Source organism: Solenopsis invicta, chromosome 6, assembly GCF_016802725.1.
Source record: "Solenopsis invicta isolate M01_SB chromosome 6, UNIL_Sinv_3.0, whole genome shotgun sequence".
NCBI classification, from domain to species: Eukaryota; Metazoa; Arthropoda; class Insecta; order Hymenoptera; family Formicidae; genus Solenopsis; species Solenopsis invicta.
The window spans coordinates 7,685,553-7,702,233 of NC_052669.1; the positions used below are offsets into that span (position 1 = coordinate 7,685,553).

Below are 16,681 nucleotides of genomic sequence, written 5' to 3' on the forward strand. Positions count from 1 at the left end.
TTTCTATTGAAATTCTAGTACATTTTATGTCGAAAGTTAGTGTATGAAGAATAACTAATCCATTAAATACGTAACCGAAGGTTTCAGTAAAAAAAAAATTAGGTAATTGAATATTTTTATCTGGAAAATAGCTATCGGCAAGTGTGAAGAAATCAAACATAGTAGCTTATTCTGGCAAAAAAAATGCGATGGATAAGTACAATGTTCTGCTAACATTAGAAATTTCTAGAAATTATTACTTTTTTTTACAGAAATATTTGTTTAGTTACTAAAATTAGCAGAAGCGTTCCAATTTAGCATTTTTTGTAGATTTTTGTATCATTTCAGAATTTTTTCGGCCAGAGTACCGTTCCCGAAACAAAAAAAACTTGTCCACAATAATGGACGTTCTCGAGAGATAAAGCGAGTGGAGACCGATAAATTCAGCCGGGCTGAAAGTTTGCCCGCAATCTAACACGGATCTCTTTGGTAGCGTGATCTCGTTTGAGCGTTTGTTACTCGAAAACGCAATGTTTGTTTCTCCGGAGCGCGTTTCACTTGCAAGTGTGGGCTCGATGCGTTATCGCGTCGCTTCAGTTTCACTCTGCAGCTCTCGACAACAACGGCGGCAGCGGCGGCGGCGTGTCACGTACGTTCAGAATCGATCATTTCGGACGCGGTTTCCTTCCGTTTTTCAAACCGCAGGCTCTCGTACTGTGCGCCCGTCATCGCGTTTTCCCGTCGAGTTCACTCCGAGACATGGATTGTCGGAACGTGCAAACGTCTCCGCGGTTTCTTCACCGGAAGCTTCCGGACACGGCAGTCGGCGGCAAACTCCATCGTCGGAGTGTCTGAACGAAGGCGCGCGCGCGGAGATCTGAATGAATGGCTGGGACTCAAAAGGAAAAGGCTCGCGCGAGCGAGCGACGATGCTATCTGTAACGTGAGAAAATGGGTTTCCCCATTAACCGATCTCGTTACGTGTAACACGGCGCGTGTGAACGCACGCTCATTGTTACCGGAGAACACACCGCGAACGCCGGGTATCGAAGATACGCCGATAAATGGGTCGCGATCGCGCGTCGACAGCTGAGGAACCGGTGCCTAACGTCGCATTATCCGCGATTCCGGGTCGTTGTTATTATTAGCGACGCGTATAATAACAGTTCGCGTCGTTATTGGACTATCGATCGTCGCCGGTGATGCCGGGAGGTATGCGAATTCGCGTTCGCAGCTATCGAGGAACATTGAACTGGTTTCCGCGTGGAGCAGTCGATCGGCGTGTCTCGGCTGTTCCCATCCTTTGATTTCCACGTGATATCTCTTCGCCGGTGCGTCGGTAATTTCTGGGATAAGTACAGGCGTGTTTTGCCGTCCGCAGAAATTTTGAAGAGTCGGATTACAGCGTTATTAAAATCTAACGGTCTCGCGTTACCGGTTTTTAAATGTGGTAACGTAGGGATTAAAGTTCATTAGCGGTTTAGACGGGAATAAAATTCAAGTAACATGGCAAACTCTCGATGCCTCGCGGGAGAAGAAGAAGGAATCTTCATCGCCGTTAAACGCGGCTCGGGTATTACTGGGAGCCTCTTGATGCAAGAGCGCGTGCATGCGTACAACCGCAAAGAATGCTCGGGAGGTAGATAATACGATGCCCGCGAGAGAGGCAAGAGCAAACATTAGGAACTGTTACGCCGGCAATTTTGAAATCCAGAGAGATAGAGAGCGATCTAACTGCCGCTTACTCTCGCCGTTTGCCACAAATTGCCAGTTTGCGCCACAATAATTCCAATCATCCCCCTCTCCCCCCGGATGATTTATTAAGCGATGTCGTTTGATAGCGCGACGACGCGTTTCGTGATCTTTATCGATTGGATTCTTTAAGATAGCGATGCGCAATCTTTCTTTTTTTTTAACCGAGGGCCACTTTCAGAAATAGACACAAAGTCTTGTATATAAACACACACATGCATTTATAGATGTACACTGACAATGAGAAAAAATTTTTTTCAACGAAAGATACATTTCTTAAAACTAAATATTTTGATGCAAGCATTTGTTAGTTTAAGTAAAAATATTTTTTTAAATAGACATATTTCAATATATAATTTTGTATTTTTACATTTAATAATTTTACATATAAGCTAATATTATTAAACTTGATTAAATTGTTTTTTTAGATTTAAAAAATTGATTAATTTGAATGTAAAAACAGTCTAACGGTAAAAATTTTCTAAACTGCAAGAAAAAATTACTTGATTAAAAATTATTTTTTTGTTTTATTTACATAAATATTTCAATTGAGAAATTTTTAATTTATGAATATATAGGCGTGTGCGTGCGTGCGTGTGCTTGTGTGTGTGTAATAGATAAAAAATTCATCTTGATACCCACAATGAGGAAAAAAAGACCAATGTAATTTATAAAAATTTAATATTTTACAATTATATACATATTTACATATTTATAAAATAAACTGTATTTTCGAAGATGCTTAAAAATATAAAAACTGGGAACATTAGTCAAAACAAACTATAAATTATTTTCAAAATGACGAAACATAAATTTCAAAATGACTTGCAAATCGCATTGTTACTTCATTTTTATATTTTGCATAAAATAGAAAATATGTGATTTTATATTTTCGGCAGATCGCAAAAAAATTCACGAACGCAGTTGCGCATCACTGCTGTAAAAAGAACCGTGGGATTGCAACGTTAGAGAGAAAGCAGGAAGGAATAAATTCTACCCAGATTTAATCGATAAACAGCAATTTTTCGCAAACACTTATTTTAATCGTATCTAGTTAAAATTAACGACGCTGATTGTGATTACAACTATTAAAAGAAATAATGCTGTTAGAAATTTATAGTTTGGCTGCGAAGTGGTCTCGGGTCATTGTCTTCTATTACGAGTATTACACGAGTACGTGAAGCGAAATCCGGCATCGATTAATCCTCGTTAAATCCGCGCATCTAGCGCGCGCGATTAAACGTTTAACGAACAGCTCGCGCGGAGCGAGCAAATTAATAAGGCACGCTCGCGGGGAATCCAATTAGGATGTGGAAATTAATTCGACGCGAAGCGGCTCGCGGCCAAAGAAAAACTACTTTCACTGAGCGCACGTCGCTCGCACGTACGCGAGTTTCCCCGCAATTTTTCGAGGCTTTTACACTTTCGTGAGTCCCGATGCTCATTAGCGGGAATTCCTTGATGAATCGAAAGAGATATTATAAATTTGAGCGCTAGCTAGTTATCGGCATGCGACAGTTCAGATAACGCCGCTAATTGCGCACGATAAACGGGCTCTTTATCGCATCCTCGGAGAAATATCGTAACATCTAGAGAATTCTATTTTTTGAAATTATTTTTTTTCATTATAAATTATCTGATTAAAAATACATATAAGAAAAAAACATTTTCTAAGTCTTCTCTAGAAGAAATATTATTTCCGCTCTTATCGCATCCTCGGAGAAATATCGTCGTAACATTTATTGTTTGAGAATTTTACACAGAAAAAAATATTTTCATGTATAAGGAAAAAATTATATTCTCATACTTGTGAAATAATAATATCTTGCTTACGCCTATTTCTACCAAAGCAGATTAACTTGAATCTCGATTTTAACTTATTCTTTATCTTTTTACAATTTTTAGAACTAAAAAATACAGAGTCAGTTAAACAGATTAAAGTTAATCTGCATTGGTAGAGATAGGCATTAGAGATATAATTTAATCTTTTTTTAAAAAAATTTAATTGTAAATTTTAATAAAATATATTTTTATTATTTTAATATTATAACAGGCTTCTGACGAGTGCAATATGATTATTTTAATAATAAGAGTACATTAAAAAATTCTCATTTTTTTAATTTGAAGATACTATTTTCTATCCGAACTTTTTCCTTTCAATTCATGAAAATTATTCAATAATGGGAATATATTTTTCTTAATAAAACTACACGAAATTTCTTCGTGTATTTAAATGTCTGTTTAACGTTATGTCATTTCTTTTCAATAGTCATCATTTCGAAAATAAGAATATTCTTAAAACATGAATGTTCTTTTTTCTGTGTATTTTTAAGATTATTTGTTTTCCATTGAAGATTAGAAAAAAACTCATTTACAAAATCTTTAGAAGAAACGCTTAATTGACGCAGAAATAATAATAGCGAATATGTTTTGACGTCGCAAGTTACTAAACACGTTTTGAAGAAACTTTTCAAACCAGTAATTTGATTGCGACGATATTATTCTAGGATTGGTATTTACAACGTCTACTAAAAGAAAGAAAAAAAAGATTATAGTGCGACCGAGGATAGAGGCGAAAAAAGTTCGCTCGCAACTGGTTTATTAAGACGACGATGACGCTGGCGAAATGTCAAAGTCGTTATAATTCTCCCGCGACATGTGGAGGAATTTATCCTTGCTGTGCTCGCTAAAATATCGTGTACATCCATCACGATGAACGACGCCGACGTGCTAATACCGAGCGGGCACCGTTGCCTGCATCGGGGATTAAAGAAGTATCCCAGTATCGATAAGAAATTGTGGGACGCGAGCAGCAGGTGGATACTGCAGTGGGATAATATAGTGAAGCATCCCGGTGCAAGGGCGAGAGGATGTCACTGCGACATCCACAAGCCGCCTTGGCTGTATCCAGATCTAGGTATACGAATTGATTCTGCCGCACGAAGGAACGCGATCTTGTCATCGTGACATAATGGGATTATATTAATATTCGCGATCACACGATATCCTACGTAGCGATGGTATCAATAGTTCTTGTATGTTAGAAGCTCACGTTGTCATTTTGCAACAAAAATAAGTCAACTGATTAAATCTAATTTGTAGAGTACAGTAAAATGTTATTGGTTTTTTTCCAGATTATTTTGCTTTTAAATATTCAATTTGCTTCTTCTTTGAAAAAATCTAAATGCAATTACTAAATCTTTTAAATTTATTTTCGAAACTGGAAAGGAAGGATGAGTGAGTGAGTCATGATTATGACGATTTTTTTTTTCTCTTTTTGTTTCAGTTGGCAAAGACAGCGACGAACTCGATAGAGCGGTAAGTGTAGAATCCGAAAGTGCGTAGACAGCCTTGCATGTTTATAAATAGAAGTAATGTCTTGAGAAAAGAAATATCTATTGCAGATCAAGTCGGCTCCCGTTAAGAGGCTGAACATGCCTCCTCCTCCAAAAAGAGGTCAATTTGGACCTGCTAGAACACCATCCTCTGCCTTAGGTATAGCCAAATACTATCGAATCATTTCACACATTTCATCTTATCTTAATTACATTGTCGTAATATGTTTAATTAATTCAATTTATCTTCTGGAAGCACGATATAAATGGCAAGAGTAGAGCAACAAGTTTTCTTAAAGTCATTTTCGTTAGTAGTTATCGATGTGAAGATTATAAGTAGTAATATATGTTAAATATTCGTGGCACGAGTTATTTTTAATTTGCAAAACTCGCTAGACGTGTGTCGTATTTCGCTAGAGTGTCAATATTAAATGTCGATATTTTCTTTTTCTTTTTTTAATTATATTGAAATAATGATACTTAGCAGCGCTAGTTTGTATCGTATAAATCAAACAGCTTTTTATGTGAGCAACTGTCGTATTTTACTTGAGATACGTTTGTCTCCGACTTCCACCCGAAATAATGTAAATGTGAATGTCGTGACTCAGTGTTGACTCAATGTCACAGAAGCACCGCGCACCGGTTCTGCAAACGAAGCGCACACATTGGAAATATATGCCGTAATCCTCACTTACGCTTAGTTTTAACCGCAATGCGGCTTTACTTTTGCATATTGTTAACAACACATTGTATCAGAGAAACTCGCCAGCAAAAGGTCAACGTTACGTTGACGTTTCGATGACGAGGAATACGCTAACTGTTCGCTTGCATGAAACAGCTCCTTCTGGTACATCATCCTACACGGTCCCAAGGGCAACGACCGTCAAAAGAGCTCTGTCCGTAAGATCGGCATCATCAGGTACATCTAAATTCTACTATTGGCAATTCTAGAAAATATTTTGGAAAATTCCGGAGACATTTTTCCGATCGAGAAAAAAAAATAATTACATAATCACGCGCTGTCGTTGTAATTCGTAGAACGCGAATAAATTCCGAAGACACAAAATTTGTCAACAAATTACATTAATTTTTTTTCTCAATTAACGAATGCCCTGCGCATTATTGCTTGATGCGTCATACGCTTCTCATGTATAACTTGACATGTAATTGCACACACCGCTTATTTGTTATTATATGCAATCATTATTTTTATTAATCTGTAATGCATTTCACGGCCGCTTAAGCACAACCGTTCATAGCAATCTGTGTAACTGTTAGAATTACTTTCATGATCATTGACATTTTCTAAAAGTGCAAGGCATGGAAAAGCATATAGTTCTCAGAAACGATCATTATTTCTTTCGCGGGCGTGTATATTTCCGCATTGGAGCGAATACAAAGAAAACTGTCATTACCTGTCCAGCGCAAGCCGGAGCTATTGACGAGGAATGCTTTATTGCTGCATTCGAGGACGTGCCTCCCGTCAATATATTCTCGGCGAAAGACCTCGAGGAACATATGAAGATTATCAAGGATACCGTGGGTGACGATAAAAAGGACTGGAAACAGAGAATAGATAGCGTATGTATCGCGAAGAAATGCGAAACAATCTTATGAAGATGTCCCGACGATTTCCTGTCTATTCTTCTTCTTCTTCTTTGCTTTTCCAGTTGAAAAAGTTAAGAGCCATTATAGTCGCAGGTGGCACTAATTACGAAAATTTCCACGAGTGCCTAAAGAACATACAGCGACCATTCGAGGCGGCCTGCACCGACCTTAGATCCCAAGTAGTGCGAGAGGCGTGTATAACTCTCGCTTATCTGAGTTTGAGCCTGAAGAGCAAATTCGCCAGTTTTGGCGAAACGATTTTGCTCACGTTAATGAACCTCATACAGAACAGTGCCAAGGTAAGTCCCACGGAATGCTACATCTCTGCTACATTTAGATCTTATTATTATCCAAATTGTTATGTCGAGTCTAATTACATCTCCACTGCGAGAATAAGCCTGTGCCTCGTGGAGTTTTATGACGCTTGCGTGGCCGTTAGTTTTTTACGTAATCTCCATAAAAGGTGAGAATTTAATTACTCATGCTATTTTCATGGTAACTAGGTCGTGGCGTCAGCTGGTGGGGTGGCAGTTCGGTTTATCCTTCAAAACACCCATTGCAGTCGATATGTGCCTATTATTATATCGTGCGTGAGCAACAAGAGCAAAGATATTCGCAAGGTGTCCTGTGAATATCTGGCTCTAATTCTGCAGACCTGGCCTACGCAGATATTACAGAAGCACGTAACAATATTGTCGGACGCGCTCAAGAAGGGCATCGCGGATTCCGATGCGGAAGCGCGAGCCTTCGCCAGGAAGTGAGTAGTCCTTTGCGGACGGATGAGGCGCACTATGAGCGTCTAACGACGCCTGTCTTCGCTTACGAAGAGATCGATTTAATGATTCATTAATTTTATTCGCTTTTTGTAGATCATACTGGGCATTTAAAAATCACTTTCCAGAGCAGGCTGAGATATTACTTAATACTTTGGATGCATCGTACAAACGCTCCCTGATGTCTCTCAGCAATAGCGGCAGTAGTAATAGCTTAAATGTCGTGGCTAATGCGAGATCGTCGAGCGTTAGTCCACGTACAGCAAGACCCGTGATGAGCGCGGCAGGTAAAGACTCTGCGCTTTGTTTTTATTCCCGCGACGAAACGCATTCATTAAAACGAATTACGTTGCGATTGAATATATTGATGTTACTCGTGCTGCGATCCTAATATAAAGGACTTGTCACTTTGTTTTTCATGCTGCTTTGCGACTTCTCTTCTTTACATTAAACATATGAAGGTAGTACGGAAAATTTGCATCAGACCACGGGTCAACCGCACGGTGCGCTCAGACGTACTCCGTCCTTGCCTCGGTCTTATCGTCAATCTGGTATCCCGATACTACAAAGACCAACAGACAGTCACTGTAATTGTCCATTTGATTCAGAAATAAATCGCACTTTGTACATCACATTACGTCACACTGCACAAAAAACGGAACTGTTGTTTTACGTTGAATTTTTTTGTTACTCTTGCACAGAAGTTGTACAGCAGAAGTTACATGAGGCTAATACCGCGAAATTAATCTGTCTTATATTTCTACAGACCGAGGTACACCAGGGGTTAGATCTACTAGTGCGATTGATTTGCAAGCTGCTCAGAGAGCGAAAGCGAGGTTGATGTACGCGAATATGAGCAGACAGAAAGCAGCAGCACTTCGTGAGTAATTTTATTAAATTTATGAAGTGAAAAAGTGAAAAAGATGAACTTGCACTGAATAACTCCTTGTCGAAGCACATGTTATGAACATTACACTGTTTTATATTACTTCAGCTCGTCCTAGTAAATCTCCAGATCCCATTGCGATTGCTAGCCCCGAAAGAATTGCAAGGACGAGAACAAGAGTGTCGGGAGTTTCACAATCTCAACGTACGTCATATTTTTTTGTGGAAGAAAAGAGATGTGCAACGGTGTACTTTAACAAAAATTTTGTTTCTCACAACAGCTAGCAGTAGATCGGGTTCCCCGTCGTCTAGATTAAGTTACGCCACATATAATCGCGAAGGCGATTCACTGATCGGCAGACCGAGGCGATTATCCGGACACACCATTGGCAGCACGAGCAATAGTCGCGAACCCAGTCCGCAAAGATTCGGAATGGACAGGAGTTACGCGAGCAAACTGAGGTAAATATAACAATTTTTATTTATCACAAGTTCGGTAAATTTTTATAGTTATAACACGAATTATTTAAATTGATAGAGGGAGGAACCTACACATGTCGCCAACGGACAGCAGCAGGCCGCCAGTGATGGCGCAAAAGATGTTGCAGAAGTCGCGCGAAGCGGAGTCCGCTTTGGCGGATGCTTTAACTTTCGATAGTATCGACAATTACACTAGAATACCTGGCAACAAAGGGGATCACAGTGACGACAGCGAGAATAGCAGTATATGCTCGGAAAGAAGCATAGACGGTTTTAGACGAGCCAGTGATGTAAGTGCCAGTTGTATTAAATCAAGGAAATATGAAAGTGACACACTCATTGGCTTTAGTATTGGATTTTTGTTACTTCGATCAAAAAATGGTCATATATCACATTACAAAATCGAAGTGATATGTTTATCGTTAAATTAATTTTTTCCTTGTAAGCTAGTGCGCACACACGTTCATGAAGAAGAAATTGACAACATTTCCACACATATCTCATGTGCTACGTCAATATTACGATTTTATACACGTTTTTATATAATAATATACTGCTTTTTATAATTAATTGGTTAACGCTTATACATATGTACACTTGGGTTTTATTTCGATTTTAACAGCATGAAAATTAACACGCAGACTTTAGAATATTGAATATTTCTGTTTCACAATTTAACAAAGAATTTTTATTAAGATATAAAATGGATTTATTTTATTAGTTTATTATTTATTTAAATCAAGTTTTTTATGAAAAAAATATTTTTAATATTCTATACAAAAGCTTTTAGCACTGTATGATGATGTAGCTAATGCATGTCTGGTTTTCACTTTTGGTTTTGTTGCGGCGTATTTGTTTGGTTTGGACTAACGCGACGCGCCGTTCTGTTCTCCATATCTCTCCATCGCCCATCTACCCATTAGTCGTTCTCATGGAGTGGCTCTCAACCGAGACTATACCGTGATCTATGGGATCAGTCTATCCCAAAGGTTTGTTAAATTCTTTTCATTTCTGCACATTCAAATAAAACTACTTATTAAATATTTAAAATTAAGTGCAGCGAGTGTTAATATTATATTTAAAAAAAAGATTATTTTGTGAATATACTTTTTGTTACCTATTTATTTTACATCAAACATATTTCAGAACATAATTATGTATTAACATTAATACCAGGAAAGAAACAACACGCGATAATTTTTTCTCATTTTACAGGACATTAAAGAGATTATTGAAAATTGTGGTCACAAACATTGGGGAGACAGAAAAGAAGGCTTAGTGGGTTTGCAACATTATTTGAGCAGCGGAAATACTTTGACAACAACAGATTTACGTAGAGTGACAGATATTTTTACAAAAATGTTTATGGATTCCCACACTAAGGTGTTCAGTTTATTCTTGGACACGTTAAACGAACTAATAATTACTCACAACGAAGGTCTTGGCGACTGGTTATATGTTTTGTGCGCGAGACTTCTTAATAAATTGGGCACTGATTTATTGGGATCAATACAAACAAAAATTCACAAAACGCTTGACGTTGTGAGGTAAGGTTTCAAACGAATTTTATGTTGCGTTCTGTCTGTATCGTTGAGTTTATTTTGATTGTTGAATTGACATTATAATGATTTGTTCAGAGACTGTTTCCCGGGCCAACAGCTCCTACCAGCTGTGATGAGGTATCTGACAGATCCAACACAAACACCAAATTCTCGCGTGAAAGTAGCAGCATTGACTTTTATCACTCAGATCGCTGAAACGGCAGAACCGTCCGCGCTGGGCAGTTCTGCAGCGACAGCACTTGCACGATTACTCGACTGGTCGAATGACGGTAAAAGCCACGACGTGAGGAGACACGCGCAGAACGCTGTGATATCACTTTACAATCTTAATCCGCCTCAAGTTACTATGATACTCTCGGAGTTACCGAAATACTATCAAGTGTGTTGAATGAATTATCAATCAGTATTTTTCATCCCTCACGTCATTCTCGTGTTAAATCATTGCTTTTCTTTTACTCAGGAAACAGCCTGGCCTCTGGTACAGAACCACCTGAGGAAATCGTCCGCATCTAGTAATCCGGCGTCACCCGGTACACCACCTCCTAGAGCACAAAATTCGCCAGCTCGAACGAAAGCGAAAAATGACATTAAAGCGGATGCGAAGACTGAAATTGATGGAGGTGATGAGAACTTGGAGGAAGTATACAAGTACGTGGATAACATCCTGTCAAATAACATTTAGTCTAAATTCTTTATAAATTTCCGAAACATCTTAATTTTTTAGTTTTTCCCACAGATCTTTGCGACGCACGACTGCTGAAATTCAAAATTATGGCTTTGAACGTTTGGAGAGAGCTACCACCAGTAAAGACAGTGGTATCAGCAATATGGCAGATGTAGAAGAGAGAATGGAAGGTCTTACGTTATCCAATTCTGTAAGTTTAGTAAGATAATATCACAAAGTAAAAATGAATTGCGAAAATATGAGATTATTCTAATTTTCCTAATATTTTCAGGGTCGATCTTCATCCGTTTCTTCACCAACGCAACGAGGACGATCTGTCAGTAATATAACTGTTAACGGATCCGATACGATTGCCGGTGACTTGATTCTACCTCAAGAAAATAATGGTTATAAGACGCATGGTATGCACTTTATTTATTTTTTAAATTTAGAAAAATTTGATGTATATAATAAAACCAAAAATGTCTTATACGTTGTTATTTTGTATTCAGGATCATCACCAGATTCGATAAACAGACCAGAAATCGTAGATAATATGGTTAAAACTCTGCAATCAAAAGTGACGCAAACCTCGGAGAAAGTATCATCGTTGCAAGAATTTCAACTATATGTCCGCGAAGGCGATTCGTCATATATTAAACGAAATTTCAAGTATGTCACGATGTAACTCATCTGCGTATCTCATGTGGCAATTTAATTAATTTAATCCTGCCGATTTAACAATTCTCTGGTATATCTAATTTCAGGAAAGTGCTCAAAGTTTTGTTAGATAGCTTATCCAATGACGGTAAAGTGATACAGGTGGAAGTGCTGCAAACGCTGATCGATATGCTTAAATGTTCTGAGTTGATAGAAAGCTTTTCCTCGTATAATGAGTTACTGGTATTGAAAGTTATCTATGCCTACAAATCGGACGATCAAAAAGTTGATACTTCCAGTGGGAGTGGCGGCAGATCTCCAGTGAGTATTGATTCTGTTTAATTTTTTAATTAAGAGAAACGAACATTGTATATATCTGGCGCTGTTTATAACAGGTTCATTGGAATGCGGAGAAGTGCGCGGCAACAATGGCCATGGTCTTAAAGCCAGAACAAATTATTCACTTAGTCTCTACTATAATCGCTACGGAGACGTATCCGTTGAACATGGGCGCGATAAAAATGTTGCACAAAGTGGTAGAGCATTGGGGTCGGGAAGCTATTGAACCTCATCTTGCCAAAGTTATGCCTGGTCTTATCAAGGTGAGAGAAGTTAATAAAATTTTTTTAAAAATTTGTACTTCACGTTATGTTATTACATTGTACAATACTGTTCGTATTGTATTATTTCCTGTAGGCTTACGATGACGCCGAGAGCGCCGTTCGCAAGAGCGCGGTCTTCTGCATGGTGGCGATTCACGTCGCGGTCGGCGAGGAGGTGCTGAAGCCGCACTTGAGTTCCCTGTACTCCAGCAAGCTCAAGTTGCTAAACATCTATATACAACGCGCGCAACAAGCAAACAGCCAACCCGCGAGTCCACGCAATAACAAAAATTAACATAAAGAACTAACCAACACCACGACTCTCAGGGTCGCAATACTTAAAAGATTCGCCCGCTTTGGCGCGCGGCATGAGCGAATGCTTGTTAGCTTCCTTAGTAAGTCCGATCCGTCATGACGGTCGACGAATACAGTTTTAACAGTATGACTCGAAAGTTTTCATACGAAACTGATGGAGACTGATGTGTGTATGTGTGTGTGCGTCACTTCGTGACGGCGTGCATGCGAATCGATGTTCGCAAACGACGGTGATAAGTGCGAAATTAGTGCAACGATAATCGTTCCGATGTTACGTTTATCGAATTATTTGTTTATAGAAGAATAAGGACGACTTATGCATATTGGTTAAATCGTATTAAGCTTGTAAAGAGAATTCATAACGGTTCACGCATTTTTTTCGACTTTGAATATAAAATAGCTGCATTGTTATACTATTAATAGTACAAGTACGCGTTTAAGTGAGCATCACTTTGATTGGCAGATACGTATTTTGAAGTTTCATTCTATGTGCTCGCGAAATTTAGTCTATGAAAAAATCAAAATAATATATTTATTTGCTAAGTGATTCTTGGTGGTTTCTCGATTTTTTCAATTTTGTCTAATCGTCTTTTATTTTCTTATCGCGACACTGTATATATGATAATGGTCTGTGCGAACTATGCCGAGTTTTATGATGAGAAGCTACAGTATTTTCAGAAAGTATACTATTTTCGATGATACGTGCATGGCTGATTTTTTATCATATTCTTTTTACTTTTATTTTTGCAAAAAGAGCAGTGGAATTGAAAAACATTTTTAGTTCGAGAATTTAAATCTTCCATCGTTCATAATTTAACGAGACAGATGATAAACTAAGATAACGTGGTGCAACATCACTGTCTAGGATGATAAGCTAAAAGTCTCGTAGTGCGCAGTCAAACACTAATCACACTAATTAATCAGCGGACTTTAAATATACATATGTCATATGCTTGTTTACATTTAGTACTGAATCTACGTTTAGCGTCGAGCGTAATCGCATGTCCGACGATACGTCGCGATGCACCTCACAGCAACGACACGTGATAAGAAAAAGTGGAAAGTGTAAAATAATTTATTCGTTTGAAATCTACGTGCTAGTCAGATTCCCAAGGACGCACAATGACGTAAAAGACACAAACGGAATAGTCGAGTCTTTTTTTGACGAACCATGCATAGACACACAAATACTACATATATAAGAAAGAATATATGTGAGAGAGCGAGAGAGAAAGAAAAAGCACAATGTGAGAGAATGAGATTTGCGTGGCTGAGAAATTAGCGCGTGTTTAAGAAGCAAGCATAAATAAAGTAGCAGCGATTAGTAAATTGATCTGCTGGAGACTAATGTTAACACTTAAACTATTCATCACGTTGCCAATAATTGAATGAACGCTAAATCAAACGCTAACGTAACGAGTTTAGTAACACTTTGTGCCATTGTCGTTTCTGTTTACTGTATAAGGAAAAAATTATATATTATATATTCTACATCGTAGATCATCCCTTTTGTCCTTTTCTTACTACATACATTTAGTCGAAATATATAAGAATAATAAATCTAATTTTATTATGGATTTGTGGATCATTGAAGGATTACGAGATATATCGGAAAAAAAAACAATTTTTTTGAAACGTTCGACGTGAATATTAATATAATACCGAATGTAAACGTGACTTACAATAGAATGTCTGATAATACCTCGATAATTCAGCGTGATGACGCGATAATTTACGTCTCGGACACAATAAGGCCAAATAGTGCCAAAGAAAAATGCAAAATATCGAATGAATAGAGTTTGAGGAGTAATTTGAAAGGGAAAACACGAGACAGACTGTATTTCTTTTACTTGGTGCCTTTGGCGTCGACGCGACGGGATTTGATTGAAGACGGTCTTTCAGCATCACACCTAGAAACAATTTCGCGGATAGCACGGTCGAGATTATAGAGGAGGAAGATACGCGAGGTCTTTGACTGTTGCCGACGTCGTATAAATGAACATTACTGCGCGAAATAAAGAAAAAAAAGAAGAAAAAAATCTTATTGATTATTCTCATAGCATAGAGAAATTCTATATGGACTCGATATTTTTCCCATTCTACGCTCCGAATAGAATCTCGAAAAAAGTACATTTCACGGATAGATATTTATTCCACACGCGTGCATTATTCTACGCTTGTGCGATAATTTACTCGAAATGCTGAATTGTCAAATTATTGTCGAGATAAATAATAATGGTTTCCGATCTCGCGGGAGAGATGAGACGGATCCTCGTTGCGCATTTAAATACTCGATATTCCGCGCGGCGTTCTGATTGAAGGATTTATAATCGCGCCTTTAAATCCGCTGAAAGTCCAAATGCGCCGTTAAGTAATGTGGGCCCAAAAAAAAGAATGGAGTATACCAAATTTGAAGGACTCGCCGCAAGAATCGGACAAATTTATTAATTCGCAAGATCCATTTTAAATGTTTAAACATTTCAAATATGCATTCTGCGAGTCTTGTCTTCTTGCGTGCTTCGATATTCAAACAACTTTGGCGACCCATTTGACTTCACGCCGATTTAGGGCATGGCCTGTGTGACATGTACCGGTTGTGTATATATATATATACATATACGATATAATACGTAGAGCGTGTAATTATATTATGCGTAATATATATATATATATAATAATAATAATAATAATAATAATAATAATAATAATGATACGGATTAGGTAGCTCGTCGTCACTGCCTGCAGCGTTGGTCGTGCTGAGGATTACGAGGCTCTCTGACACAGCCAGGCTCTACGTGGTGATCGTGTTTATCAATTCGCTTGTTCTGTTAAGTTTTACAAGCGTTATTATTATTAAAATTATACCGATATTTGACTTGCGTTGTAACTGTAATTTGATGCGTGTGTGATATATAAGGGGATTTTGGCGATGAGCGTTACGAACGATCCTCGGGCGACGGCTTCTCTCTCCTTGCTCTTTTTCCTCGTGCGTGCGCGAGCCCGGATCGTTCGGTCGCCTACGGAGAAGCAGTAGGATGTAAGCCTTCATCTACGTTATCATTTTAATGTTTGTTAACATCCGCTGTTAATTGTTTCGCGCGCATAAATTTTGTCGTTGAGCGTTTTCTGTCATGCCGCTGCCCACGTACGCACTGCTACCATGTTTCTTCTTTTTTTTTTTATTTGCAGCTGGCAATTACAATCGTAGTTTTATCCGAGGGTTCAACTCCTCGGAAGAAAATCCCACGTGCGTGATCTACCGATATTAGCGCGATTCGTGCGATCCGCTATGATGCGTACGCTTGTTTCTGAAATTCGAAAAGTCATTACGAATATACTTGAGATTCTTCGACAGCGTGGGGCGGAGAAAGCTCGACTTGAAGAACTCGATTCCCCGAGAAAGTACGAGTGAATGGCACCGTGATTATTTATGAATGAAGCAAAGAATGTATTGTGCTAATTATTGCGTCTTCATTGCCATTTTACACAGCTCGTCCGTTCGCGCTCGGTCTGTCCGGCTCGACGCAGAGACGAGAGGCTGGGAGGAGGATAAAGATAATAAAGAGTAAAAACGCGAGGAGAAGCTCTATCGAGATTTTTTTCACGTCGATAAATCTGAACAATAAGCCACTAGCGCGCGACGACATTACACTGTATTGTTATTGTAATTGCCAATTTGACGCAATAAAGCATTGCTACGAGACGCCGGCCGTTACTGCTCCCCGCACTTCTGTTCGCGCGTTAACGTTTCTTCCCTTAATTTTTCTTCAGCACGAATGAAGAATCGCACTACGTTTATAGCGAAGCTTGGCAATTGCAATAGCGATTTCTGTTCATTGTCCGCTCGCCGATTCATTCGAGACCCGTCAGGAAAATATTGCGAAAGTCTCCTGAGGAAATAAACGTTTGGTCCCAACCCGGTCTTTTTCAATCAATCCCGCATTTTTCATCACGAAGCTTATCGCGAAGAATTAGCATAAGTATGATGTTTATAAAACTATTGATTTTCTTGCATTCGTCGTTATTGCGTAATATCAATAATAATTTCTAAGCTAATCTCCGGATC

At 38.5% G+C, this 16,681-nt stretch overlaps 1 protein-coding gene across 10 annotated transcripts in view; it reads left to right on the forward strand.

Annotated features, from left to right (window-relative positions):
- LOC105196536 (CLIP-associating protein 1-A) overlaps positions 1-16,313 on the forward strand; it is a 49,391-nt gene extending 33,078 nt beyond the window's left edge. For 2 of the 10 annotated variants that reach the window (XM_026138449.2, XM_039450148.1), the window contains exons 2-24: positions 4,239-4,648; positions 5,018-5,049; positions 5,136-5,226; positions 5,905-5,985; positions 6,490-6,647; positions 6,737-6,973; positions 7,178-7,431; positions 7,544-7,734; positions 7,909-8,034; positions 8,214-8,327; positions 8,442-8,537; positions 8,614-8,794; positions 8,871-9,102; positions 9,736-9,801; positions 10,028-10,359; positions 10,450-10,753; positions 10,835-11,022; positions 11,099-11,249; positions 11,331-11,460; positions 11,551-11,710; positions 11,806-12,019; positions 12,094-12,300; positions 12,395-16,313. In XM_026138449.2, coding sequence (XP_025994234.1) covers positions 4,444-4,648; positions 5,018-5,049; positions 5,136-5,226; positions 5,905-5,985; positions 6,490-6,647; positions 6,737-6,973; positions 7,178-7,431; positions 7,544-7,734; positions 7,909-8,034; positions 8,214-8,327; positions 8,442-8,537; positions 8,614-8,794; positions 8,871-9,102; positions 9,736-9,801; positions 10,028-10,359; positions 10,450-10,753; positions 10,835-11,022; positions 11,099-11,249; positions 11,331-11,460; positions 11,551-11,710; positions 11,806-12,019; positions 12,094-12,300; positions 12,395-12,595 — 3,951 coding nt within the window. In that variant the 5' untranslated portion in view covers positions 4,239-4,443 and the 3' untranslated portion in view covers positions 12,596-16,313. Of the gene's footprint in view, positions 1-4,085; positions 4,649-5,017; positions 5,050-5,135; positions 5,227-5,904; positions 5,986-6,489; positions 6,648-6,736; positions 6,974-7,177; positions 7,432-7,543; positions 7,735-7,908; positions 8,035-8,213; positions 8,328-8,441; positions 8,538-8,613; positions 8,795-8,870; positions 9,103-9,735; positions 9,802-10,027; positions 10,360-10,449; positions 10,754-10,834; positions 11,023-11,098; positions 11,250-11,330; positions 11,461-11,550; positions 11,711-11,805; positions 12,020-12,093; positions 12,301-12,394 lie in introns of those variants that run through there. The other 8 variants (XM_026138448.2, XM_026138451.2, XM_026138444.2 and 5 more) reach the window with 8 other exon arrangements.
- The last annotated feature ends 368 nt before the right edge of the window (positions 16,314-16,681 follow it).